The sequence below is a fragment of the Bos indicus x Bos taurus genome, chromosome 27 (assembly GCF_003369695.1).
Source record: "Bos indicus x Bos taurus breed Angus x Brahman F1 hybrid chromosome 27, Bos_hybrid_MaternalHap_v2.0, whole genome shotgun sequence".
Lineage (NCBI taxonomy): Eukaryota > Metazoa > Chordata > Mammalia > Artiodactyla > Bovidae > Bos > Bos indicus x Bos taurus.
In genome coordinates, this window is record NC_040102.1 from 28,781,025 (window position 1) to 28,808,610 (window position 27,586).

General features: G+C 44.9%; 1 protein-coding gene across 2 annotated transcripts; it reads right to left on the minus strand.

Annotated features, from left to right (window-relative positions):
- Positions 1-243: 243 nt before the first annotated feature.
- Positions 244-7,035, minus strand: DUSP26 (dual specificity phosphatase 26). 2 transcript variants are annotated; one of them, XM_027530027.1, is made up of 5 exons: positions 6,617-6,927; positions 6,146-6,277; positions 4,241-4,533; positions 2,111-2,325; positions 244-1,065 (listed from the first exon to the last, which is right to left on the minus strand). In XM_027530027.1, exons 2-5 carry the CDS (start codon positions 6,188-6,190, stop codon positions 866-868), a joined length of 753 nt encoding a protein of 250 aa, XP_027385828.1. In that variant the 5' UTR covers positions 6,191-6,277; positions 6,617-6,927; the 3' UTR covers positions 244-865. The 2 variants fall into 2 exon arrangements, with proteins under 2 accessions (XP_027385828.1, XP_027385826.1); XM_027530025.1 differs by lacking the exon at positions 6,146-6,277 and having other exon boundaries at positions 6,617-7,035.
- Between the last annotated feature and the right edge of the window lie 20,551 nt (positions 7,036-27,586).

Here is a 27,586-nt window from a genome sequence, read left to right on the forward strand (position 1 = left end):
GACTGGAGTGGGTTGCCATGTCCTTCTCCAGGGGATCTTCCAGACCCAGGGATCGAACCCTGGTCTCCTGCATTGCAGGAGGATTCTTTTTACTGTCTGAGCCACCAGGGATGATCCCCCTTAAGCACCGCTGGAGGCATTAGGGCTGGTGGGGGCCCATGACCCTTAGGAGGGAGCCAGGGACTGCCCTCAGGAAGACAGCTGCAGACTCAGACAAGCCGTCAGTGATTCAAGAGGCTCGCGTCGTTTTCACCGTTTTTATTTTTCCTGGAGACACTTGGATCCAGTAAGCGAGTGATCAGTGATAGACTCGCAGTCATGCACCTCTGCTGTTTTTGGGCCACGACCAGCACCCACTGGCATGGCGCCAAGCCTCCCACACCTCTTCCTGCCGTGTTTGGAGTAACAAGTCTGTAGGCTTCTCTCAGCTTTTCTCACCATCTCATCACCGTCTGTCTCTCTGCTCCTGGCCCTACACAACTCGACATCGTCACAGCCGTGCCTGCCGCCTCCCTGCTGTCCCCGCAGGGGCACAGGGCAGAGCGGGTCCATATCAGAGAGGGAGGGGAACACTTGAGCACAAAGAGGGGAAGGGGCCTTGAATCTCTGGGACCACCCTGCCTGGAATCCAGGACCCTAGCTGCCTCCCTCCCTGGCCTGCTCCCTGCTAGGTGGCTGTCATCCTGCCCAGCTCACCCCTCCCCATCCCCTTGCAACAGATAGCAGCTGTGGTCTGGGGTCACGTCCCAGCCCTCTAAGGAGAGAATGGGTTCACTCAGTTCCCCCCCACCTGCCCCCTGGGCCTCTGCTGTCCAGCTGGGATCCAGGGACCCACAGGCCCGGCCTGACCGCCCTCCCCCACCCCTCACGCCTCCAGCCCCTGCCGCAGCCTGCGGTCCAAGGCCAGGAGCTGCCTCAGGAAGCCCCGGTTGGGGATGATGCCTCGGTGGTCCTTGACTTTCTTGATGGCCTCCACAAGGGTGAGGCGGTGGTACAGCATGAGGTAGGCCAGCACCAGGGTGGCCGAGCGGCTCACTCCCACGGCGCAGTGCACCAGGATCCTCCCTGTGAACACAGACAGACGGAGAGAGGCAGCTAGGGGACTGTGCGCTGGGCTGGAGGAGGCTGGGGGCAGGTGAGGAGGAAGACAGGTAAGCAGAGATGCTCGGAGGCACAGATGGGGAGATGTTAAGAATCTGAATCCCAGCAAATGGGGGCACACAGACGGGAAGACACGGAAAACCTGTAGCAGTTCAGCATCCATATACCCAAAATGGGCTCGAAGAGGGACTTGCCTGGTGGTCCAGTGGCTAAGACTCCAAGCTCCCAATGCAGGGGGCCCCGGTTCAAGACCTGATCAGGGAACTAGATCCCGCATGCCACAGTTAAGACCCAGAACAGCCAAATAAATAAACAAATAAATATTTAAAAGATAACATAGAGCTTTAAAAAAAGAGCTTGAAGGGAGAGACTCAAGATTAATGCAAAACTGAGCTTTGTACCAAGTAGAGTTTCCACTTGATACTTGCTGAGTGCATCCATGGAAAATCCTTTGTGTCTAACCTGGCCCTTCCTCAGGCTCCCATCCATTCTGGGGGGAGGGCGGGTGTGGGTGATCAGTATATATTTTTTCCTATTTTAAAAAATATTTTCTTATTTTTTCGCTGCAATGAACAGCAGTCTTAGCCACTGGGGAAGTCCCAATACAGCTTATATTTTTTAAACAAAATACTTTTTACTTTAAAAAATAAAATATTTTTGTATCTTAAATATATATATATATATATATTTTTTTTTCTGATCACTAAAGCAAGACAGGCAAAGCAAGAATCATTAGAAAGTCTAGAAATGTATAAAGAAGGCAACAATTAAAACATACATCTCCCATAATCTTCCCGCCCAGGGGCAATTTGCCACTCTCCCGACATTTGGGATTATTTCCTTCTTTTTACGGACTGCGTTGAAAAGATGGTTGAGAGAAGAGTTTTCTTTTCTGAGCATCTCATCACACCATTCAAGTCTCTTTCTCTCTCCACACCCAGAGTCCTGGCTTTGCTCTAAATCAGCGTCCGTGGGTCCACCCCTCCGCCTCGCTTCCCTCCCTTCCTACCTCCTGGCTGGCTCAGCGCCCGGTGGATGAAGTCAGCGGCTGCCTGGAAGTGGACACTCATGTCGAAGGCCGGCGAGTCATGGGCCTCGACACCCAGGTAGCGGATGCCCAGCCCCTCGTAGGCTTCGGGCGTCCCTCGCCACCGGCTGTGAGAGGCGTTGAGGACGTGCGTGATGCCCAGGCGACGCAGCTCCCGGTGGTTGTTGGCTATTTCCCTGCATTGAGGAGCGGAGGTTAGAGGGAGTGAGGCTGGGCAGTGGGACCAGACACCCCGGTCGGTACTCTGATCACCACCCGGCCAACATCACTCCAGGCCTTCCCTTCACTTCCTGAGGACCCGAGATGCGCAATGACTCTGAGTCTTGTCCTGGAGCAAAGCTGGGGAGTCCTGGAGAGATTTTTGGCCTCGGCAAGAGAAGAGCAAACTGCAGCCCTGATAACATATTGAAAGATGCTCGGAGGCCACAGGATTTTATTAATACTTGATCCGTGAGAAAGATCAACAGGGTTTGTATTTCGTGGAAGGAAGTACCTGCCAACGGTGGAATCTAGCTGGAGAAAGATTGGGGCGTCTTGGGAGAGAGGGGTTTTCTTCACACCAGGGCATTCAGGTAGAGAGAGGAGGTCAGTGGATGGGTCTGGACGTGGCAGGGAGGATCTGGACACTGGACGGCTTGTTGGAGCAGCTCACGTTTAACCTGGTAACCTTGAATTGCTATGGTTCTCACCACTCCCTCATTACTTTATTTTTGTAAAACTTTTTTTTTCTGGCTGTCCCATGCGGCCTGCAGGATCTTAGTTCCTCGACCAGGGATCAAACCTGTGCACACTAAAGTGGAAGCAGGGAGTCCTCAACACTGCACAGCCAGGGAAGTCCCTTTCCCATTTAGACTCTCTGTGATGCCCAGAATCTTCTTGTGTTTTGCCAGTTACTCCAAGCCCATGGTTACCCTGCGTGTGTCACCTGCAGGGGTTTCCGTGGTTCACAGCCCTCAGCTCATGCCAACAGGGTCATATCGAATGCCCTGTCTAGTGCCAACTCCTAGGGCAGAAAGCACCCTGAACTTGAACCTCTAAGTCCTGGGCTCTGCTACTTACGCCCCGTGGGACCTTGGGCCAGTCCCAGCTTCTCTGAGCTTCCAATTCCTCCTGTGTAACCTGGGGATAGTGGTACCTATCTCACCAGGCTATCGTGAAGATTAACAGAGAAAAAGCCTGTGAAAAACTCCTTGTAGGCTCTAAAGGTGTCTGAAAAGACCCGTAGGGCCTCCTTTCTCTTTGACTCCTGTCTCTCTGTCGCCCCCATCTGGCAGAGCCTCTGCATACTCTATGGCTTGGCTTTGCCACCTTTTTGTTTTATGTGCTAAGGCAGTCGCTTCAGTCCAACTCTTTGTGACCCTGTGGACTGTAACCCACCGGGCTTCTCTGTCCATGGGCTTCTCCAGGAAAGAATACTGAAGTGGGCTGCCATGCCCTCCTCCAGGGGATCTTCCCGACCCAGGGATCGAACCCATGTCTCTTACATCTTTTGCACTGTCAGGCAGGTTCTTTACCATTAATGTCATCTGGGGCACCCCTCGTCTTACCACCCACTGTTCCTGGCCCCAGTGATAGCTTTTTCTCAGGGCACAAAGATGGAAGGTCAGATAAGTCATCTATGATGTCCAGCCCACAGCACTGGCATATGAAAATGCTCATGCATTGTGCTAAATGAATTACATGATTACTTGAACAGAGCCTGTCTGTCCAGAATTGGGTCTATCAGTAATCCTGTCCTACCTAAGAGACGTGGGTTCGATTCTTGGGCTGGGAAGATCCCCTGGAGGAGGGCATGGCAACCCACTCCAGCATTCTTGCCTGGAGAATCCCATGGACAGAGGAGCCTGGAGATCCACAGTCCACGGGGTCGCAAGAAGTCCAACTCGACTGAGGTGACTTAGCATGTACGTAATCCTGTTCACTCTCCCTGACCCTCCAGGCTCCACTCTACCCGTGTACCCCCTCCCTTCCATCCTCAAATGGAACCAACAGCACAACTCCACGCCTCTCTGCCTCCCTTCTCCTTTCTTCTTGCACACACGCTCACACGCGCACACACACAGCCGTGGCCCCAGTCTGCCCGGTACCTACTGGTCTCCGAGGTAGAGGCCTGGCCAGACCTCGTCGGCGTGGTTACAGGCGGTCTTCCCGGTGTACAGCAGCCTCTCCAACTCGAAGACGTTGAGGAAGGGGTGCTGGACGGCGGGCGGCTCCTCCAGAGCGCCTCTCACGCGGACTGGAGACCTCGAGCCGCTCCGGGAGAAGCGGGCCATGAATGTCACCGAAGCCCAGAGCCAGTTGCCGGGACACATCTTAGAGGCGACAGGAGGCCTGGCAGCCCCCGAGGTGCGCGAGGTGAGGCGGGGCGGGTGTCCAGGTGGCAGCTGCCGGCAGAGGCGGGGAGGGGGGGGGGTGTGAATGACGCCTGAGCGCGTTCGTAGCGGCTGGGTCCCTTCCCGCCCCCGGGGAGAAGGTTCTGGAGGAGGACGGTGAAGTCTGGCCCTGGGCGGGGTGGGCGCTGTGGACGGTCGTCTCCTTTGAGCTGCAGCAGCTCCTATCGCCCTGCTCTTTGGCTCCAGGCAAGGAGGTGGGAGCGTCACATGTTCTTGTTTACGGGCCGAGGCAGCGGCCCAGCTGCTGGGCGTCTGCTCCACCACCCCGCCCCCACTCCGCAGACACAGTCAACACACACACACACACACATTTGGCATCTGGGTGGCAGGGCCCAGTGCTGGTAGCCTTGCCAGCCCGCCTCTGGGTCTCATCTGTCTGGGGCTGCAGGCAGACAGGCTGGGGAGCTGGGAGGGGAGTTTGGGGGGAGATTCTGGATCCATCCAGAAGGAGTTGGCCTGAAGGCAGCAGCAGCTGGGGCCGTGGCACAGCCCCTCCGGCCTCAGGGGTAGGGTGGGGGCGGGGTGGAGATGGGCTGCTTTAACCCCTTCCTGCCCTCCCGCCGCCTCAGCCCTCAGCTGCTCTGGGAAGTCCAGCTGGGGGGATGGGGCGCGTGGGGAAGAGTGGTAAAGAGGAAGCTGAAGTTTTTGAAAAACACTCGCTGAAGACCCAGGTTCATGGATGGAAGCGCCAGTTATCTGTGCGCCACAGGCAAAGCAGCCTCCCTTGGATAGCATGACAGGTATCACTGATTAAACCTCATCTCTCTGGGTCCAGGCAGGGCTGGAGTACTGTGTGTGTGTTTGTGTGTGTGTGCGTGTGTGGGTGTGGGTGTGTGGATGGGGAGAGGCAGAGGGTGAAGGGCTGGAGGAGGGAGGAAAGGGAAGAAATGGGAGCTCCTGCCTGGCCCAGGAGCTCAGAGTGTGGATTAGCGCCTGTGTTGCTGGTGAAATCAAGTGACCCTATTTAGCACAAGGGGGTCCTCAATGAGGGGCCTGAGAAGACGTGCCTGACTTTCTGTGAACAGTGGGGACCACGCATTGAGCTGTGGAGCTGGGAAGGGCCATGCTTTGAGACTTGCCCTGGGAGCTGCAGGCAGGGGGGATTGTAGCAACAGTCCCCCTACTTCAGCGCCTCTTATCTCCTCTTCTACCCCTCCTCCTCCTCCTCCTCCTCTGCATGGTGATCCTGGCCCTGAGCAAAGGTGGGCCGCTCTGAAGAATTCGCCTCCCACTCCTTTTCCTGTCTCCTGCCCCAAGGACTCAAGGCAAGGTCCCTAGTGAGAGGCCATCTTCGCCTTGCCTCCCCCCATCCCCCCCAACCCCTCCCCCACAGTCTCAACAGGGGCCCTGTTTTCCCCAATCCCCCTGTCCCCCCAGGGCCAGGAGAGCTCCACACTCACAAAGCATAAGAACCAGGGGTCTTAGGATGAGAACTGGCGAGGGGAGGCTGAATCTTAGGGTGTTGAGGGGTTGTTTAGGAAGAGAGTTTTTTCCCCAATGGCTGATCAGAAGGAGTGTAGAAAGAGAACACTACAGCAATCACGGCCACCTCCATCAGCACGATCACCATCACGACCATCGCCACCACCATTACTGTCATTACCATCAGGATCGACATCTTCATCATCAGCATCACCATTATCATCATCTACTTTCGCTCCGCAGGCCTAAAGACCTCACCACTTGGCTCCCAAACAACCTTTTCTGGGAACAGAATGCTGCTGCCTGGGTGATGCTGAATGGTGGAAAGAAAGCGGGAAGCAGCCCAGGTGTAGCGGGAGCTCCGTGGCACTCGCTTTCTCCCCATTCCGTCCCTGGACACGCTCCAACCCCATCCGCCAGCTTTTGGGGGCCCTGGTCCGCGGCCCTGCCCCCTTCCCTCTGCTGCGGTTGTAACAGGTTCATGGCTGTCGCCCAGCCCTCGCCAACACAGACAGCCAGGCGCGGAGGGAGGGAGCCCCGGCAGGGCCCCACCGGCGGGCTCCCAGGCCCCTTTTAAGCGCCCCCCGTCCCCTGCCCGGCGCCCCCCAGCCCCGATCCCCGGCGCCTCGCCCACCCGCCGCGGCCCCGCTACCTCGGGAGGCGGCGCGGGTCTCAGTCCCGGAGGCGGATCGCAGGCGCAGGCAGCCCCACGGCCATGACTCCGCCGCCGCCTCGGTCTGGCTTGGCAGACCGGTTGACGGATTAGCATCTATTTTTAAGCCATGACACGCACGTCGAAGCGGGGCTGGTGTCGGTGTGTGCGCGTGTGTCGGCGACACGCAGGGACCCGGTCTCGCGCCCGGGGGCCCGAGCGGACAGGCGGCGTGGGCCACGCAGCCCGCACCCCCTGCGGCCCCGCCTCGCGGGCATGCTCGTGTGTATGTGTATTTTCGGAGCTGCGCCAATGACAGGCACTCTGCCTAAAGCTAACATTATGTAAGGCGTCCCAGACGGTGTCTTGAGCACACACGCTCCTCCCCAGGCAGCATTAATTACACAGACTCCAGGACGATGCCCACTCACTTGTACATGTCTCCTGCGCCAGAACACTATGGCACAAATAACTCTTGTCCTTAACCCTGATTCGTATTTACTAAGCACGGTGTACCCTGTGTTTCACAGATCTTAACTCTTTTTATCTTCATCAAAGTCTCTGAGGGAGGAGAGGATATTGTTATTGTACCCATTTTAGGGAGGAGGAGATGGAGGCATCCAGAGGCTAAGTAATTTGCCCAGGGCACTCCCTAGGCATTGCCAGAGCTGAAGGTCCCAGCCTGGGTGCCTGCCTGGGAAGTTCAAGTCCTCAAGGGCTTTCTGAACAAGTGTCAGCCCCTTCATCCATCTGCTTTCCCCACCCCCCAACACACACACAATAGAGAAGGCACAGTGGATTTCTTCTTTTTTTGAAAAGGTATTTATCTGGCTGCTCCGGGTCTTAGTTGCGGCATGTGGGATCTAGTTCCCCGACCAGGATGGAACCCAGTCCCTCTGCATTGGGAATGTGGAATCTTAACTACTGAACCACCAGTTCAGCACCCTGGCTTTTTATCAGGAAGCCATTTTCACCAGCCCAGCTCCTTGTGAATTTCCTTTTCCTCTGCTCCTGAAGAAATTCACATGTTGCTTTTTGGTGATACTTAGCTTTCACTTGCTTTTCTACCCTAAGTACCTTGTTGACTCCCCTGATTGTAAACACTTCGAAGGCAAGGACTATGTTGTGGTCCCCAGCGCCTGGCTCACTGTGTGATGGGGGTGGGGTGGGGGCAGTAATGAATGGTATCAGGTGATGCTTTAAAAGGACTCAGCCTCCAGGAGAGCTGCCTGGTGGGAGGAAGGCAGGAAGAAGACAAGGTCAGGCTGGACTTGGCTGGGGATGAGTAGATGGTATACCTACTGTAGCTGAAACCAGGACAGACTCCATTCCTAGAGGGAGAGTAGATCAGGCTTTGAAATCTGAATCGGAGAAAGTGACACAGTCCCCAGGTCAGCTCCATCACGGGGATGCTGGTAATTCCCCTTCCACCCAGTCTTGTCTGCTCTAGAGAAGCAAATGCAATTCCTCCTCCTTTTCCTTGTGCCTTCTTTGTATGGAAGTTTACATGAAGAAATGAAATCTTCATCACTGAAAACAAAAACTCTCCTGGGAAATTGAGATTTGTCAATTCAGGAAAACTTTGGTAAAGAATGGTCACAGGGGACTTCCCTGGTGGTCCAGTTGTTAAGACTCCGCATGTCCAGTGCAGGGAGTATGGGTTCAATCACTCAGTTGGGGAACTAAGATCCCATATACCACATGGTGCTGACAAACGGTAAACATTAAAAAGAAGAAATGGTTCTGAATCAAACTGTTAAAGAGCATATGTCATACACTAACCTCATTAGAAGTGATGGAGACTTTAGGGTTGGTAGGTTGAGAAGATGTTGTAGATGATACACTTCATCTCAGTCTTTAGCTGAGATCTAAATCTTTCAACCCTGCATTGCACTTTTCTCAGAAAGCTGGGAAAACATGCTTTAAAGCATACTATAGACAATTTGGCCAGATATAACCATTGTTACATAGAAATTGTCCATAGATCAAGATCTTCATGAGGATGGGGTCAACCTACAACTCAAGTGGTTTCATACTTTTCTTGGTAACTTCTTAGAAGGCTTATTATGTTTCCAGGTGACACCCAGCTGAACTAAAGATGGAGAGGGAGGGAGAATGGAAGAAAGAGTTAGTAAGAAGGTAATGGAGAGGATTCGACAGGTAATGAGCAGAAGGAAAGAGAATAAGCATGTATCAATAACTTATTATCATCAATTCCTTGGATTCCCACATTTATGAACTCATTTAATCCCACTTCCCTTTGAGGTGGGTGTTATTATCTTCATAGAATACAGGAGGAGACTGATAACTTGGCCAGATTAGTTAACTCACCCACAGCTAATTAGTGCCAGAACAGGGGTTCAATCCCAGGACTATCTGATTCCAAAATTTTATATTTCAAGATGATGTTGAAGTGTCACTTCTACAAAGCCTTTCTTGATCTACTTTGATTTGTTCTTTTCCTTCTTTGCACTCATAATGACTTCTAGCAAGGGGTATATGGGCTAGTAAGTTCGTGATTTGCTACATTTATTTAAATGCCTGTTCCCATTATTAGAAGTTATGAATGGATTCACCACACTGCAATGAAAAGAACAGAGATGATTAAAAAAAAAAAAGGCAGATAGGAATAGATTTCCAAGTGGTTTCTAAAGAAATACTTCTTCTAAAAAAAGTTACATAGAAAGAGGGAGAAAGAGTTCAGTATGAGCAAAGAGGAGGAAAAACAGGCAAGACTAGGAAATACACGTTAAACGGTAGTTCTAACTGCTACGGTTTAACTATGTACTCTGTGCTACTGGGATAATGCTTTCCATCTGTTAGCTAATTTAATCCCATAAAGTAGATATTATTAATTCCATTTCCTAGTTGAGGAAATAGGTTCTGTGGTGGTAAACCCATTCCGAAGCAGCCAAATAACTAATCATTGGGATCTGGGCATGGTTTTAAACCTAGAACTGCTTAAAACCAAAACCTGGGCCCCAGAGCACTGTAGCATAAGGAAAAATCATGGTAATAGCGTGCGTGCGTGCTGTTACTTCAGTCGTGTCTGACTCTTTGCGACCCCGTGGACTGTGAAACCCACCAGGCTCCTCTGTCCATGGGATTTTCCAGGCAAGACGATTGGAGTGGGTTGCCATGCCTTCCTCCAGGGGATCTTCCCTACTTAGGGACAGAGAGCAAGTCTCCCGCTTTGCGGGCAGGTTCTTTACCACTAGGGCCATCTGGGAAGCCCAATAGTTAGTGTATCAAGCCCTATTTTGTGCCAAGAATGTAGCAGAACTTACAGCAATTACCCGCTGAAAGCCAGAGCAAGGCATTCTCAAGCACCCCACCCCCACTGGTCCCTCAGAGGGCGTGGCTCCCTGGTGGCAGGCTCTGCAGGCTTTGGAGGGTGGGGGAGGCGGCCTTTAGTCCCCCGGGGGGTCACCCGACGCCCTGTAATCCTTTGCCGTAAGTAGAGAAATGCAGGTCGAGACGGACCTGGCTTCCCCCAATCACGCCCTCCGCACTGCCACGCCTGTCGGGCCCCGGCTGGTCCACCCCGAGCTCGGCTGCAGGTTTAAACGGCCCCTTTCGTGGACAGATTCAGGCCACAGAGCACCGACAGGTATGACTGCATTTAGCGATGGGGGTGTGGTGAGGGGAGGCGGGGCAAAGAACGGAATGGAGGAAAGATGCCCCGTATGGATGCTGGCTTTGAGGATGCCCCGTACGGATGATGCTGGCTTATCCTTCCAGATCTCCATCCTCCCAGCCCCCTTCATGCTTTGGCATCTTCCTCCGCCCCCATCTGGCACCCCGTCTTCCCCAGGTCCCTGCGTGTGATCTGCGTGTCGGTTCTCCCAGGCGTCAACCAGGGATGAACCGGCTGGTTTCCCCCGCCCCGGGGCTGCTGCTGGCTCTGAACTGGGGAGGAGGGCTAGTAAGTAGGTCCTTTAGGGGTCCTGAGAATCTGGTTTTTGCTTCAACTCTAAAACCTTCCTTCTCCGTCGGTCCTCCAAAGTGTTCTGTAGCCCGGTTCGCTGACTTACCTAGAGGTGGACACATCTTATCAGTATGAATAGTCCCTTTTTCTAAGAACCACACATTTATCCCGTAGAGTGGATGTGCTTTCCATTAGCCTGATTTTGTGATGAAAAGAAACTCTGGGGAGACTGGTAGGTCCTAGAGCGGTAAATTACGGCATCATTACTGCTACTGCTAAGTCACTTCAGTCGTGTCCGACTCTGTGCGACCCCATACACGGAAGCCCATCAGGCTTCCCCGTCCCTGGGATTCTCCAGGCAAGAACACTGGAGTGGGTTGCCATTTCCTTCTCCAATGCATGAAAGTGAAAAGTTAGTTGCGAACAAAACGATATAAAAGGAATACACAGTAAACATCACTATTACCAAGAAAAGAAGAAAACAGAAAAAGAAAAGCATGTATGAAAGCACATTTCGAAAAAGACTGAAAGGAAATATGCCGAAGAGTGAAAGAGTTGAACTCAGAGTGAGACTATAGATAACTTTTGTCTTGCACTTTAAACTGTCTACATTTCCTGCGTTTTCTACCATCAGTGTGAATTAAAGTGTCAGTTCTGTGAAATCAGTCCAGACTTCCTTACTGGAAATGAATGTCCCGCTAGTGCTTGAAGAGAATATTCAATCTCTGCTTGGGATCACAGGTTTCTTTATTTCCTTTCTATATAAGCTTTTAAATATTCTAAATTCTTAATTTCCTCTCTTGTTTTTACCAGCTGCTTTGTTTTTTTAATTTTTGGCCCCACCCCAAGGCATGTGGGACCTTACTTCCCCCACTAGGGATTGAACCCATGCTCCCTGTATTGGAAGGCAAGAGTCTTAACCACTGGACCATCAGGGAAGCCCCTTTACCAGCTTTTGAGGGAGGGAATTTTTAGTAAAAAAATCGTTTACTATTATTTTCCGCCACGTGTTTGTGGGTTTCTTAATTTCTTTTTCCAATTCTGTCAGTTTTATGGGGGTATAGTATCAGTCTGTATTATTAGCTACACACAGTTCACAAGGTTTTAAAAATTCATTGTTATTTTTAAAATGTTTTAGTCAATAAGCAGTTTCTCTAAGAGTTAAAAAAAAATCTATCTTTTTTGGAATAATGTATCTTTACATATAATTCTTCTGTTTGAATTTAACTCATAAATTGTCTTTAGCTAGATTAAAAATTAAACTGTATTTTAATCAATGACTCTTTTTATATTTATTGTGTTTTGTATTATTTTTAATTTTTTGTTTGTTTATATATTTATAGTATTTAAAAAATGATTTCCACCATCTTATTTTGTGTTTTCTAACTCTTGTGCTTTCTCTTTCTTCTTTACCCCTTTTCTTTCTTTGGGCAAATTTATCTAGTGTTCATTATCCACGTTATTGAGCTCAGTGGATTTGAAAGTTAATGTCTAAATTTAATTGGTACTTTTATGCCCTCCCTGAATAACACAAGGATTTTGATTTTAATTTCCCTTAGAAACATTTTCTCTCCTATCTTCTTTATTATTATTATCCACTACTTTGAATACAGCTTTAAAACATTTGTTTGTTTTAGTCATCAATCACATAAGGCACATAATTTAAAGAATCAACACACTCTGTAATACTTATACAAAAATAGCAACCTCCTGCTTATTGTCCGCCATCCATATCCTAAGGAAAACACCCTGAACAATTTCAAGTATTAAATTTTTTGTATCTCTCATTATGTTTATATTGCTATTTATTGATTTTCCAGTTTTAGGCATTATCTATTAATTTCTTACTATGTATGTTGAGGGTTTATTTCTCTGCTATTTCATTCCCCCTATATATATATATATATACATATATATACACACACACACACACACTCCCTCTTTATGCACTTTTATATATACAGCTATATCATAATTTTGTTATATAAATAATCAGTATTTAAGATATTAGAACTAAATAATTATTATTCACAGTTGAACCACGTTGTCTGCTATGATTGCTTTTTTTTCTTGCATCACTTTGTTTTCCCTTCAGTTAATAATTATTTTTTTGTTTTGTTGCTTAATTTTCAATGGATATCTCACTAATTTGGCTTCATACTTTTCTCCAAGTGCCTAAATTTCTTGTCAGTAAGCATATCAGTTATTTTCTCAGTATTATTTGTTTCCATAAGTCTTTTCTTCTTTTTAAAATCATTTATTTATTTAATTTTATTTTTGACCATGCTGGGTCTTTGTTGCTGCCTGCAGGCTTCCTCTAGATGTGGCAGAGCAGTGTGGTGTGAGGGCTTCTCATTGCGGAGGCTTCTCTTGTTGGAGAACACAGGCTCTAGGCACTTGGGCTTCAGTAACTGTGGCTCAGGGGCTTAGCTGCTCTGCAGCATGTGGGATCTTCCCGGACCAGGGATCAAACCTCTGTCCCCCCTGCATTGGCAGGTGGATCCTTAACCACTGTGCCCCCAGGAAGTCCTATAAGTGTCTTCTGGAGACTTCTGGTGGATCCCCATCTGGTTAGGCTGCTCTCAACACTAGGGAAGGGCTGTTCCTCTGGGACTGATCTCCTTTACTCTCATGCTGGGAACTGGATCCGATGTTTCCTGGGCATCATCTGTTCTTAGTATGCTACCGCCATGCTCAAATGTGCCTGATACCTGCGTAGTCAAGAGACCCTCTGTTTTACTTTAAAGAATAAGCTTGACTTCTTCTGGGAAGGCACAGTTGCCTGGACTTCAGTGATATGAGGTCTGTGGAGTTTAACTTAAAAAGACTTCCAATCCATTCTATGCTTTTAATTCATCTTCCAGAGATATATGGAGTTGCTGTTCCTTGGCCTTTTGGTTGCTCTGATGTGTAAATCAGATTGATCACCAATATTCCCCAACAGACTTGCCTTCTGCTCTTCAGCATCCAATATTTTGTCACTGCTGAAATAGTTCCTGTTCTTTTCATTCTGGTGGGTTTTATGTTTTTTTTTTTTTCTTTAAAGAAATCTTTCAACCGTCAATTTTGCAGGGTTTCAGGAAGAAGCAGAATTAAATGCTTGTTTTTAATATGCTATCTTTAACTGGGAATACCAGCTGGCTTTTGAAAACACACAAAAAATGATTGATATTCTCGTTTTTTTCACATGCAATATTTATCTAGATTTACCAGCATATTTAATTCTTTTGCCAACTCTTGCTTCTTTATCCTGTTCATCTTTTCTAGATTCTTTTTTTGTTGTTGTTTCTCATTTAGTAGTTCTTTTTGTAAGAGATGGTTAGTAGTAAATTTCTAAGTGCTTGAATGTCAAAAAATTTCTAATTTGCCTTGATTTGTAAATGATATTTTGCTTGACTTTAGAAATTTAGGTTCCCAATTATGTTTCTTCAGCACATTAAAGATATTACTTTGTTGTCTTTCAGCATTTATTTTTGCTGATGAAAAGTCTTTTTTCTCCAGTGTTCTTGCCATTCCTTTATTGTAATCTGCCCTTTCTCTTTGTTGGCTTTAACTTTTTCTCTTTGTCCTTATAGACTGCTGGCTTCCAAATTAGTATCCAAATAACTTCTTGGTTTCCCAAAACTGAGTTTATTGCTTATTAGAGTAACTGTTAGTTGTTCAGTCGTGTCTGACTCTTTGCAACCCCATGGACGGTAGCCCTTCAGGCTCTTCTGTCCATGGGATTCTCCAGGCAAGAATACTGGAGTGGGTTGACATTCCTTTTTCCAGGAGATCTTCCTGAGCCATTCAGTGTAGACTGGACTTAGTACATAGATGTACTTAGTACATCTCTCCAAAGTACATAGAATACAGCAGAAGTGATGGAATATCTCTTCTAATATTAGGTTATATTATGGCTCCCTTTTAAAATATAACCTCCTCATTTTACTGTGTAGTGATACCACAGGATATTCAACCAACGGTCTGTTGATGGACATATGGTTGGTTTTCAATCTCTTTTTTACCATAAATAGTGCTGCAATGAATATTCTCCTGACATTATTACAAATCCTGGACAGTGGGTTTTAGCTCATCGAACTGTGGAATGGTAGCTTAGTTCAGTTGAGTCAAAACCCTGTCTCAGGGTTTTGTTTTCAAAAGACAGTTCACATCTGAGTCCAGGACCAACGTGTTATGAGAACTCAGGGCTCTTGTCTCGTGTGGATCCTCCTGTTGATGGCAACAGCCAGGGGTCAGGGGATCACTCTGGCTTCAGACGTGAGGTGGTGGGTTCTGTTTATTGGTAGGAAGTTTACTCCCCGCTCCTGGCTCTCTACCACGCCTCTCTCTCAGCTCTTGTCTCTGCTCAGATGCTGAAAACTCAGCTCATGGGGTCCAAATCTCGTCTCGGTACCCCATGGGAGCTTCTGTTTCAGCTACTTTGTGCCACCCTTCTAGTTTCTGGTAGGTCAAGGTTTCCTTTTTTATTTTTCTCATCAACATTTTATGCTGAAAAAACTGCAGACTTACAGAAAATTTGAAAATAAGGGACTTCCCTGGCAGTCCAGTGGTTAAGACTCCACACTTCCACTTCAGGGGACATGGGTTCGATCCCTGGTGGGGGAACTAATATCCCACATGCCACATGTCATGGCCAAAAAATAAATTAAATAAAATAGTATTGTTAAAAAATAAAGAAAAAGGAAGCGTGCTGTCTTAGTTTCAATCCCAGTGACTTAGCAGCAGCAGCAGTCTGTCTGTTATCAGTTGTGGTCTTGGGCAACTTACTCATTAAAAACAAGAAAGAAAGAGAACTACAATGAAATAATACTATTCATCCACCATTTAAATTGAACAATTGTGAACATATTGCCACTTCTACCTTTTCTACTTGTTTTTGTATGTATATATTATAAACATATATTTATATAAATATGTATGTGTTTTATTTCCTGTTCCTATTATATATAGTTATGTAGATAATATATAAAGTATTTATGGATAATCATATGTTTACATTTATATCGCTAATGTATGGACCTGCAAAATACTTTCAACTCAGATACTTTAGCATATATCCCCTAAAAGTAAGGACACTCTCACATATAACCACAGTGCTATTATGAGACCTGGTGAGTTTGATGCTATTTTAATATTTCTTAATACACAGTCTGTATTCAATTTTCTCCAACTGAGGAGAAATTTTAATAGTGTATTTGTTTAACCAGTGGCCCAACTAAGGTTCATGGATTCCTTTTGTTTATTATGCTCTTTGGGCTTCCCTTTGGCTCAGCAGTAAAGAATCTGCCTGCAATGCAGGGGAGGAGGGTTTGATCCCTGGGACAGAAAGATCCCCTGGAGGAGTGGGTGGCAGCCCATTCCAGTATTCTTGCCTGGGAAATCCCATGGACAGAGGAGCCTGGTGGGCTACGGTCCATAGGGTCACAATTGTCTTAAAGGATGTCCCACATACTAGACTTGCTTTTATCATAGTATCATTCGAATTTTTCCTTTATTCCTATATTTTCTATAAACTTAGAATTCTGTCAGAAGCTGCAGGTAGTCTTTAAACATTTTGACGAGAATATTCATACATGGCCCTGGGTAAATCATAACATTAGGAATGACACTATACTTTTCAAGTATAATTTTATTAAACATTTTAATGTATTTTCAGCTGGATAGGTGAAAATGATTTTAGTATGTACTCAAATCATCATTTATTGTCACAACACAGTGGTTTTTTTTCTGTTTCAATTTAAAATTAAAAAAATGTTTTTTGCAGATTATATTCTATTATAGGTTATTATAAGATATTGGGTATAATTTCCTGTGCTACATAGTAAATCCTTATTGCTTATCTATTTTATGTAGAGTAGTTTGTATCTGTTAGTCCCACACTCTGAAAATGGACTGGCAATCTAAATATTGAATGAATAAATGAATACATACAAATTTAAAAGCTATGCCCAGTGCTGGGCTGAATGAAGGGGAATGTGGTTGAGAGACACAATGAGGAGGATCATCTTGACATTTTTCTCACCAGTGGTCAAACCCTCCTGGTGTTTAAGTCAGCATTTAATTTAGATCAGCCTGGTGTTAATTCAGTATTAGCTTGAACATTGAAAGTCTCTTGTGTGCAGGGTACAATGCTTACCTGTCAGTCTTCTTTACTCATTTTAGCAACACAAATTCCAGAGATGAAGTATAATCACTGAAAAAAAAAATCTTAAATGATCTGTAATTTGGCTGCAGGAGGAAGATTGGAGGGAAATTCAGAGGTTTTTTTTCTTTCACTTTATTGAAGAATCCTCCATCCTTGATGAGGTCAAGGATGTGCTTAATATGTGCTTCCATATTACAGCATGCTGCTGCTGCTGCTAAGTCACTTCAGTCGTGTCCGACTCTGTGCGACCCCATAGACGGCAGCCCATCAGGCTGCCCCGTCCCTGGGATTCTCCAGGCAAGAGTACCGTACAAGTAGGTAAAAAGGGACTTCTAATCATGTGTGTCTGTTACCAAATGTTGCCAGCAATAAATACTTGTAATGAATAAGTGAATAGTATAGTTTTAAGCCAGGATTAATTTTCTTCCACCTAAAATGGCCTAAAAGTTAAATTCTATAGTACATCACGTTGATCATCTCAGTGACATTTTTAATGATTTCTGTACTTCTGATGGCAGGTTCAGGAAAGATAACAGAAATTAATTTACCTGAATCTTAATTATCCATGGGGGGAGGAAAGTTGGGAGGTTTACTGTATGACAGACTACACACTTATAATGCCACAGTCTTTACCAGTGATCCTGAGAAATTATATTCAGTGAATTCACTGGGAATTCCAGCTAGAATTAGTGAAAACTTGATGAAGCATGCATAAAATTTTTTTATACTATTCTTGTGAGTTTTCTATAAATTTGAAATTATTTCTACAAAAAAAGTTAAAAATAAGGGCTGTGGTGCCTAAAATGAATGAAATAGTTATACTGAGTATATTTTTGTCTACGTACCTCTTGATGAAAGTGAAAGAGGAGAGTGAAAAAGTTGGCTTAAAGGTCAACATGCAGAAAACTAAGATCATGGCATCTGGTCCCATCACTTCATGGGAAATAGATGGGGAAACAATGGAAACAGTGTCAGACTTTAATTTTTGGGCTCCAAGATCACTGCAGATGGTGATTGCAGCCATGAAATTAAAAGATGCTTACTCCTTGGAAGGAAAGTTATGACCAACCTAGATAGCATATTCAAAAGCAGAGACATTACTTTGCCAACAAAGTTCTGTCTGGTCAAGGCTATGGTTTTTCCAGTAGTCATGTATGGATGTGAGAGTTGGACTGTGAAGAAAGCTGAGCGCCGAAGAATTGATGCTTTTGAACTGTGGTGTTGGAGAAGACTCTTGAGAGTCCCTTGGACTGTAAGGAGATCCAACCAGTCCATTCTGAAGGAGATCAGCCCTGGGTGTTCATTGGAGGGACTGATGCTAAAGCTGAAACTCCAGTACTTTGGCCACTTCATGCAAAGAGTTGACTCATTGGAAAAGACTCTGATGCTGGGAGGGATTGGGGGCAGGAGGAGAAGGGGACGACAGAGGATGAGATGGCTGGATGGCATCACTGACTCTATGGACGTGAGTTTGGGTGGACTCTGGGAGTTGGTGATGGACAGGGAGGCCTGGCGTGCTGCAGTTCATGGGGTCGCAAAGAGTCGGACACGACTGAGCAACTGAACTGAACTGAACTGAACCTGCATTACTGTTAATATATTTACTTTTATGCCTTTATCAAGCAAGTTTACCTTTCTCTGGATATAATTCCAATACGATTGGCATATATTTCTAAATCCACAGGGAATTAAAAAAAGCAAATCAGAAATCTAGAGTGGTGCTACTTAATAACTTAAACAGAGATACAGGAAAAGGGACAAATCTGAGAATTAAAAGGCAGAAACAAATTGTCCCCCATACTTCAACAGCCTCTTGGGCATGGCTGTTTCACAGCATTGCAAAATAACTGAGGGGATGAGTTGATAATGATGAACGAATTTATGTCTGTAAATAAATTAAAATAGTATCTGGCGTGTGGCAAGCTTTGAATAAATGTTAGCTATTGTTAGATGGATCACGGTATTCTTGTGTTGTCACTCAAAGGGAAAATTCAGCTGTTATTTCTAGGAAGACAAGACATTTTGCAATAGACTGTGTTGGATGAACAGCTGAAGGAGGTCATGAAACCTCAGCGCTTCCCTTAGGCGGTTGAGAAAAATGAACCCGGTTTTTCTCTTCTCCCCACACCTACACTGGTATAACTTATGTACGTAGAATATTCTGCTTGGGAACATGCCCAGGTGGCTACAGCTTCTGTGTAGACCTTGGAAGGCAGCCATATATGAACTCTCCCAAATGGTTTAAAAGCAATTGGGGCAACTGGGGGGAACAGAGAAGGAAAAGGGGGTTAGCAAAAAGAGGAAGGTGTGAAAATCGGTGAGAGGGAAGTAGACTGGCCTTTGGCCCTCTAGAAAGCTCACGATTCACACTGAGTCACTTCCTTCCAGTTCAGCTGGCATCAAGGACTTGTTCCTAATGACGGAAGGAAAGGTTCTGTGTCCAGTGGGGCCTTTCAGAGCATAGTCGAGCAGGAGTAAATAAAGGGATGCAGGGTTTGAATACAGGTTCCAATTCGAAGGGCTTTTCCTGCTGTCTGTGCAAATCACTTAATCCTGTGAAGCCTTAGTTCCTGACCTGTAGGTGCAGGTGAATATCGCCTTCAATCTCTGTTGACCTCATAGAGCTATTGTGAGGCTCACAGATACCACACAGATACCACCCACAGACAAACACATACACACACAGTGAGATGCAAATCGAAGGGGTTCTTTTTTTAAAGATGCCACTCAGCATTATTTCAAACATATATATGAAATAACGATTTACCCCTCTGAATGTAATAGATTAACAAAGAACCAAAGACTTAACAGGCGTTTTAAAAGTTGTTTTTTTTTTTTAATCTTAATGTTTTAAAGCAATGTTTTTGACTAAAACTGTCCGAGTCCCCTTAACCCCATATATTCTCCCTGGACCAAAGTTGGTCTCTGCCCTCAGGTTTTGAAGGGGTTATTTTCAAGTTGAATCGTGAGGCACAAGAAGCCTTTTCCAGACTCCCCCACAATCATCCCACCAGGGCCAAAAGCATATTTACAAAGGGAGACCAGGGGCTTCCGTTGGCCTCAGACACCCAGGGTGCATCCTGGCTTTCTGCCTCAGGGATGTGGACAAGTTCAAAGTTTCTAAGTCTCAGTTTGCTCATTTATACTGCGACTTGCTGGTTGTAAGGATTGAATGAGATAAAGCTCAGCAAAGCACTTACTTAGCATCCGTTCACAGTAAGCGCTCAGCAAGTAGACATCATTATTATTCCACCCTGAGTCAAGCAGGTACTTGCCCGTCCCCCATAGAGAACTAATTTATTTTAAAATTAACTTTTCATTTTATATTGAGTATAGCCAATAAACAATGTTGGTATAGTTTCAGGTAGAGAGCAAAGGGACTGAGCCAGACCCATACATGTATCTATTCTCCCCCAAACTCCCCTCCCATCCAGGCATTGAACCTGTAGAGAATTGATCGGTTCATTAATTCCTTTATTTATGTTTCATGTGTATGTGTGTGTGTGTCTTCTCTCATTTAAGTGGGCACAAAGAAGCACAAACAGATTTAGGAATCACTGAAGGAGGTCTTCCATGGGGACCACATTTTCTGAACCAAGAATCAGAATGTATGATCTGACAAAGCATGTGTGACCTAGGGCATCACAGATCAGGAGACTTGTAGTTGGGTTGCCTCAGAAAATCTGGGAGAGGGTAAAGAAACTGGGACTAAAAAAAAGCAAAAAGCAGGGTTTGGGGTTGGGAGAAGGAAAAAAGATCTGGGAGGAATTCACCTCTTCAACCACTGGAGGCTGCTCTGGTTTTTCTTATAAGTAGCTCCATGCAGCCAACAGGCTTTACCAGCCAAGGAATCGCAGACTGAACACAAAAGAGTCAACATAGAAAGGAACTGTGAACAAAAGGGAAAGCCACGGACACAGAACTATTAGTCCCTCAAAGCAGAGGGCCACTTTGTGAAGAGAAGATCTCCTTTGAGGATAAAACGGTTTTTTGAAAATCTGGTGGGGAGGTAGGTTAGCAAAGCTACATGACATCTAAACTTTATAAAACTCTGGATTTCTTCTTGATTAGAGAACATAATGGGAACGCAAATATCTCTGGGGCAGAAGTGTCAAATTCACACCGAACAACATCAGATTCTTTCCTGACAACAAGCTTTTGTGAGACAGAAAGGAAATAGAACTATTTCCTCTAAAAAACTTGTTTGCAATTATTAACTTTTTCATTATGGGGAAATAAGTGCAAAAGACTATAAATAAAATGTATTATTTTTATTCTTGTCATCCAAAGGTAACTTCTGCTGATTAAGTGAATTTATTTTGTTCTAAGGTTTGCCACTGTAAGGATAGAATAAATTTATAAGACCAAACATTTGGGAAATTATATTAATTTTTAAACTCTAGTATAGTAAATATTTATCACCTTGAATTTGGCAAATTCATAAAGGCACAATAATAAAATAAAAAATCAGTCCAAAATCCCAACTCTCAGAGATAGGCTGAATAATTTTACTGGTTTGCATTCCACGTTCTCCCTGTGTATAGGTACACAGATATTTTTATGAAAAGTAGAATCATATCACATCTATTATTTTGTAAATGGCTCTTTTTTCTTGAGGGTGTTTTCATGATTATTTCTTCATTCATTAAATATTTTTAAAAAATACAAATCATTTAAAATGGCTGCACAGTACTTTACTATGTGGATGCATCATTGTGTAACCAATTAGAAAGAGACATTTTAAGAAATATGCAGGAAAAGAAGTTTTCTACTACCTTCGAGCATTTTGGAAATTACCATTTCAATCCAAACAATTCTAAAATTCTTACATGTTTACAAAAGAAGATTCCATAGGGCAGGTCAAATTGGAGATAGTTGAAATAAAAACAAAATAAAGCAAAATTAAAAAATCATCATCATAAGAAAATAAAGCAAAACCGATGAAAACACAATCATAACTTTTCACATAAAGTCCATAATTTAGTTTTCTATTAAACCAAATTAGTCTCTGCCCAGTGAGCCCAAACTAATGAGGGACTTTTTCAAATTAGTGTTTATCTTAGAAGCAATCAAACCCGATATACTCCAAACCAAACTAATTTCTTCCTTTTTCCCTCTCTTCCTGCTCTATTTCCTGTCTTATTAGTATGAGGCTACCTTTTGGTCCCTAATCCTAAAAGGCAATGGCACCCCACTCCAGTACTTTTGCCTGGAAAATCCCATGGATGGAGGAGCCTGGTAGGCTGCATGCAGTCCATGGGGTTGCTAGAGTCGGACACGACTGAGCGACTTCACTTTCACTTTTCACTTTCATGCATTGGAGAAGGAAATGGCAACCCACTCCAGCGTTCTTGCCTGGAAAATCCCAGGGACGGGGCAGCCTGGTGGGCTGCCGTCTATGAGGTTGCACAGAGTCGGACACGACTGAAGCGACTTAGCAGCAGGCTGTCTTGGTTCTTGTCCCATCCCCACCTGACTCAACGGGTCACCAAATTACATCACTTCTGTATTGTTAATCTTTCAAATCGCCTCTGCTCTCTGCCATCACAGTCACTCTGTGGGTGGGTCCCCCTTATTTCTTACTTGGACTCCAACAGCCCCCACACAGCTCTAATGCCTTCTACTTTATCCTGTTGGGGAGGAAGAAACTTTTCTCCACTCTTCCAGATGCTCTGACTGGTCCAAGAATTAAATGGACATGAGGCAAACAGGAGAAGGTCACACAAAAGCTGAGTAACATGTATGTATGTGAGAGATCCAGGGAAACTGAGTAACTCAGTAAAATGGCCCAAGCTCTCACCTTAAATACCATCTACAACCAAAGTCAAAAGAGGCTGTTGGGGGTAGTGGTTTGGGACTTCAAAAGGGAGGAAGGTGATTCACATGGAGATGGGAAAGCTGATGTTTGGTAAATAAATGTTTGCTGGGCTTGTAGTGATGGTGAGACCCAGAGTGGACTCTGATCTCTAGGGGTTTACCCCACCACGCTTGGTCCATATTCTTTGCCGATGTCTCTGGTGATCACTTTAGTCCAGGAACAGACCCTCTATTTAAATTCTTTAAGCAGCTAAGAGGGAAGGTCAAAGTTTATTCCTGAGTCATTTGGGCTGATGAAATAAAGTTCATATTTTATGGCAAGGTAAGAAAACTTTAAACATAAACATTTTCTCTGCTTGTTGGGGCCTCCTCCCTGCATCGATCAGACCTCCTTAGGAGATAACAGCCTTCCTGAATCTTGTGAGAGGCTGTGATGACACACTCTTGCCTTGCACCTCCAGCTATGGGTCGTGTAAACCGTCACTGTGCCATTTGACACAGAGCTCTTTGTCTCCAAAACTGTGCTTTGACCTCCGATGGATGAAACAGTCCTCAGAGCTTTCTGAAAGACTGTCTCCCTGGTTACAATCCTCAGGTGGGTTTGATTAAAATTTCCCATGTCTTTCTTTCTATTGATTAATTTTTTGTTGTTGTTGTTGAGGGCCTTGATTGTTTTCAGCTTGAATTAATCTACATGCTGAAGAGGCAAGTTGAGTGGCAAATTTTCCTTCCCTGTAACTTCAAATATATTTCTACATTGCTAACTGAGTAGTGTCCCCCACCTTTTTTTTGGCTACACCACGCCATATAAAAGATCTTAGTTCCCTAACCAGGGATCGAACCTGTGCCCCCTGCAGTGGAAGTGTGGAGGCTTAACTACTGGACTGCCCGGGAGTGACTTTAAGTGCACATTTAATTTGTCTCCCTTGCTTAAAGTGGTTTCTCATTTCCCACCAGCTTTAGTGAAAAATCTACAAACAAACAAATAAAAAACCAGCCCCTGTCTATCCAAATGTTTTACACTCTGAATCCTATTGTGTACCAGTTCCAAGGAATCATGTGCAAGTTCCAAAATATCTGTTCCCCGCCGCCCCCCATCTTCATACCATTGACAGAGTCTGGGATCTCTTAGCCTATTTTCCCTGCTTTTTTACTTGGCAGTAGCTACTCATCATTTAAAACCTGACTCCAAGGTGAGCTCACTCAGTAAGTATTTTTCTCTGTCTTCTTACTATCCAGTCTGGTGTAGTTATCTCTTTTATGTGCTTTTGTAGCCCCCAGAAGCACAGTTCTATCATGGTACCCATCACACTGCATTGTAATACCCGGTTACTTATTTCCCACTTACATTCAACTCGGGGCCATCTGAGCCAGGAATGCTGTTTGCACTTCCCTCTAGCTGAGAAAGGGCTCACGCCGATCATAAACGTTGTTAAAGTCAAGCATAACTGATGTTGGGAGTGTCTCAGGACCTAGGACTGCTCGGAGCACTTCACTGAGAAAGGAAAGATCCTCACCAAGTGGAAGGAAGCGGTTTGTGTTTTTAAATTAATTCTTTCTTGAGTTGATAGGTGCGGTGGTACTAAAATATAGCCAAACATTTTTTTAGCTATCCATAAAAATTTTTGATATTTTTCCTTTTGTTTTTTGTTTATTTTTTGATATTTATCCTCTCCTTGGATGTGGTCTGTATTTACCAACTTTTCAGAAAAGAATGCAGTAAAAGTGACTGTGTATGACTTCTGAGGCTAGGTCATAAAGGGAACGGCAGCTTCTCTCTCAGAAAACTTGCTTTAGGGTAACCAGTTCCCATCCCCAACTCTTTTCTTGATTTTGAATGCTAAACTGGCCCAAGTTCACCCAATTATTATTTTAAAACTTTCTTTATTGTGGTAAATATATATATATATATAATATATATAAACAATTTTTCATGTAAAATTTTAACCATTTTAAGTGTAAAATTGAGTGGCATTAATTACATTCAATGTTATGCAGCCATCACCAGTATCTATTTCCAAAACTTTTTTGTTACCCTCAAATAGAAACTCTGTAATAATCAAGCAATAATTTCCCGTTTCTCCTTCCTCAGACTCTGGTAACCTCTAATCTACCTTCTGTCTCCAGGGATTTGCTTATTCTGGGCACCTCATATAATGGAACCATACAATATTTGTCCTTTTGTGCCTGACTGGCTTGTTTCACCCAACATAATGTTTTCAAAGTTCACTTCTGCTATGACACAACCCAACTCCATTCCTTTTTAATGGCTGAATAATATTCCATTGTAGGAATTCACCACATTCTGTTTATCCATTCACCTGTTGGTGGACACTTGGGTTGCCTCCATCTTTTGCTGATTGTGAATAATGCTGGTGAACATTCATGTGCAAGTGTCTCTTTGAATTCCTGCTTTCAATTTCTTTGAGGAGTAGAAATGACTGAATTAAATGATAATTCTATGTCTTGCTTTCTGAGGAAGTGCCAGAGTATTTTCCACAACAGTCACCCAATTCTACACTCCCACCAGCAATGCCCAAAGATTAAAATTTCTCTCCATCCTCACCAACATTTGTTATTTTTCTGTTTTATATATGTATATATATATATAAAATTGCCATCCTAATAGGTGTCAGTAGGTGTCAAGCAGTATCTTACTGTGATTTTGATTGGCTTCCCTTGTGGCTCAGCTGGTAAAGAGTCCACCTGCAATGTAGGAGGCCTGGGTTCTATCCCTGGCTTGGGAAGATGCCCTGGAAAAGGGAACAGCTACCCACTCCAGTATTCTGGCCTGGAGAATTCCATGGGCTGTATGGTCCACGGGGTCGCAAAGAGTCCGACACGACTGAGCAACTTTCACTTTCACTTTCAATAAGTGTAAAGCAGTATCTTACTGAGATTCTGATTGACATTCCCTGATGACTAGTGAAGTTGAGTGTTGGGGGCCAGAGTGAGGTACTCCGCCCATGGCAAAGGTCATGAGGAAGGAGGCTCGACATACGCAAAGGCGGGATCGAGCCTCAGGAGTCCCCCTGGAAATCCCCGAGCGTCTACCCCCATAACCAGAGCCTGCCTACTTTACTACTTTGTGCTCTTACCTACACCTCTGACTTTACGGGGGGCTGTCCCCCACCACCTCTTTCGGAGAAGGAGTTAACCTAGAGCTCCAGTTAATAATAATTCCTGGGCGTGATAAGAGTGTTTTAACCTACAAACTCCTCTGAAGGTTCTCTAGCCTGCCTGACAGGCTCGTCCGGCCACATGTGATTGCTCACAGCCTCCCAACCAATCTTGAGAGGCGCAAGATGCTTTAAACCCTCTAAAAACAGGTTCCTTAGAAAAGTTAGAAAACTATAAGTATAGTGGGCTAATTAGAAATTGTATTGGTGAAGGGTTTTTCATTTGTTGAGCCAATGTTTGTTGCTAAGTCTCCATATCCCCTGCCCTTACACACATTAATGAATATATAGAATTAACCTTTGATATTAATCACGTTAGACCTTAGGCTAAGTAAATTCTTTCCTTAACTAAAACCCACTACACCCTCACCCTGTAGGAATGTAACTTTATTTGGGTGGCGTCTGTTTTGAGAATAATCAGCCCTGGAGAAATAAGTGTCCTGATTGACTGACCGCTGTCACAAAGAGAGGGTCGTAAATTGTCAGCAGGCCCCCCTGGCCAGAAGATGATGTAACACCCCTAAGACCTCTGTATACATTTGTGTGAAGCACCTGACTTTAATAAAAGTCAGGACTGCTGTCCCCACGTGACTTTTGTATAACATCTCAGTGTATAAAAACAGACTCTGGAAAATAAAGAATTGGGATCAGTTTCTCGAAATACTGGTCTCCCCATGTCTCTCTCTCACTCTGGTTGAGTCTCCATCTGGAGCGCGGAACCCACCATGCTTACTAATTATGCCTGGGCTTCTAAGATCCGACCGGGGAGGCCTCAGTGTCTCCTCTCCTTCGGGAGAACGGAAGGACGCCTGCGGCCTACGTAAGTGGTGCAAACTTCTTGTCTTGAAGTTTTATTGGTCTCCCGCGTAAACCAAGCTACTCAGCCTCTTTTCTCCACTGAATTTTCCTACTGAGCTATCCTTATTCTATTACTCTTTATATCTTTAATTAATATCTAATTGAAGCTATTGTATCCTGATCTTCGCCTATGCCGTCTCTCCTTCGAATACCCTGGATCAGCCGGGGCTGGTCCTCGGCAGTTGAGCATCTTAGATCTTGGGGATTCACAAACATTTTCTCACCTGGTTTACCAAACAAAAATGAGTATCATCATTCCATCATATTAGGTGCCTAGAATAAGCAAATTCCTATTGAAACTGAGGCTTTTATATCTTGTGACTTGACCAAAGTTGCACAGTTTTAAGAGTTAGAACCTGAAAGGATATTCAGGACTTCTGACTCCAGTGTCCCTTCTTGTTCTGTAAATTTTTAAACATCTTACAATGCAAGGCAACCTTAATGCTTTTTTTACATGGCAGGGTACAAGTCACAGTTCTGGCCAAAGCTTTCTGTTTGAAGCATGAATATTCTGGACACATGAAAAGCAGTACCCTTTCATCTCTTAAGAGTGGACAGTAGTTTCCACTACCCACATTCAAGGTCATGGAGAACACAGGTGACTTATCACTGAAAAATGTAACCATTTATTGATCAGGAAGGATCAGTTATAACCACTGATTCCCATTCAGCGCTGACAGTTCCAGAGAGCAAACAGAAGGCAGAAGTCTGGCCAAAAAAAAAAAAAAAAAAAGCTTCCATAATCTTGGACCTGAATTCAAATTCCTTTCTTCTGGGCTTAGTCTCACATTCCTAGAAAGCAAAGTTCCTATTTGCACTTGGAAGAAAATACATGCCGCTTATGCAAAATCGTTCATTTTTCTTTTTTCAAAAGCTCGCCACACGCCACCTGGTGGCAAGATTCTGAAAACGCAAGACTGCGTTTTTCCTCCCTCTAAGATGACTGATGATGCTTCTGAACTGTGGTGTTGGAGAAGACTCTTGAGAGTCCCTTGGACTGTAAGGAGATCCAACCCGTCCATCCTAAAGGAAATCAGTCC

Bases quoted from the DNA above. Each gene is read 5' to 3' on its own strand.
- DUSP26 (XM_027530025.1), bottom strand. From the start codon at position 6,733: ATGCTAATCCGTCAACCGGTCTGCCAAGCCAGACCGAGGCGGCGGCGG. The intron at 2,326-4,240 runs GTAGGTACCGGG...TCCTCAATGCAG, and splicing joins GGCCTCTACCTCGGAGACCA to GGAAATAGCCAACAACCACC. The intron at 1,066-2,110 runs GTAGGAAGGGAG...CTGTGTTCACAG, and splicing joins GGCGCTGAGCCAGCCAGGAG to GGAGGATCCTGGTGCACTGC.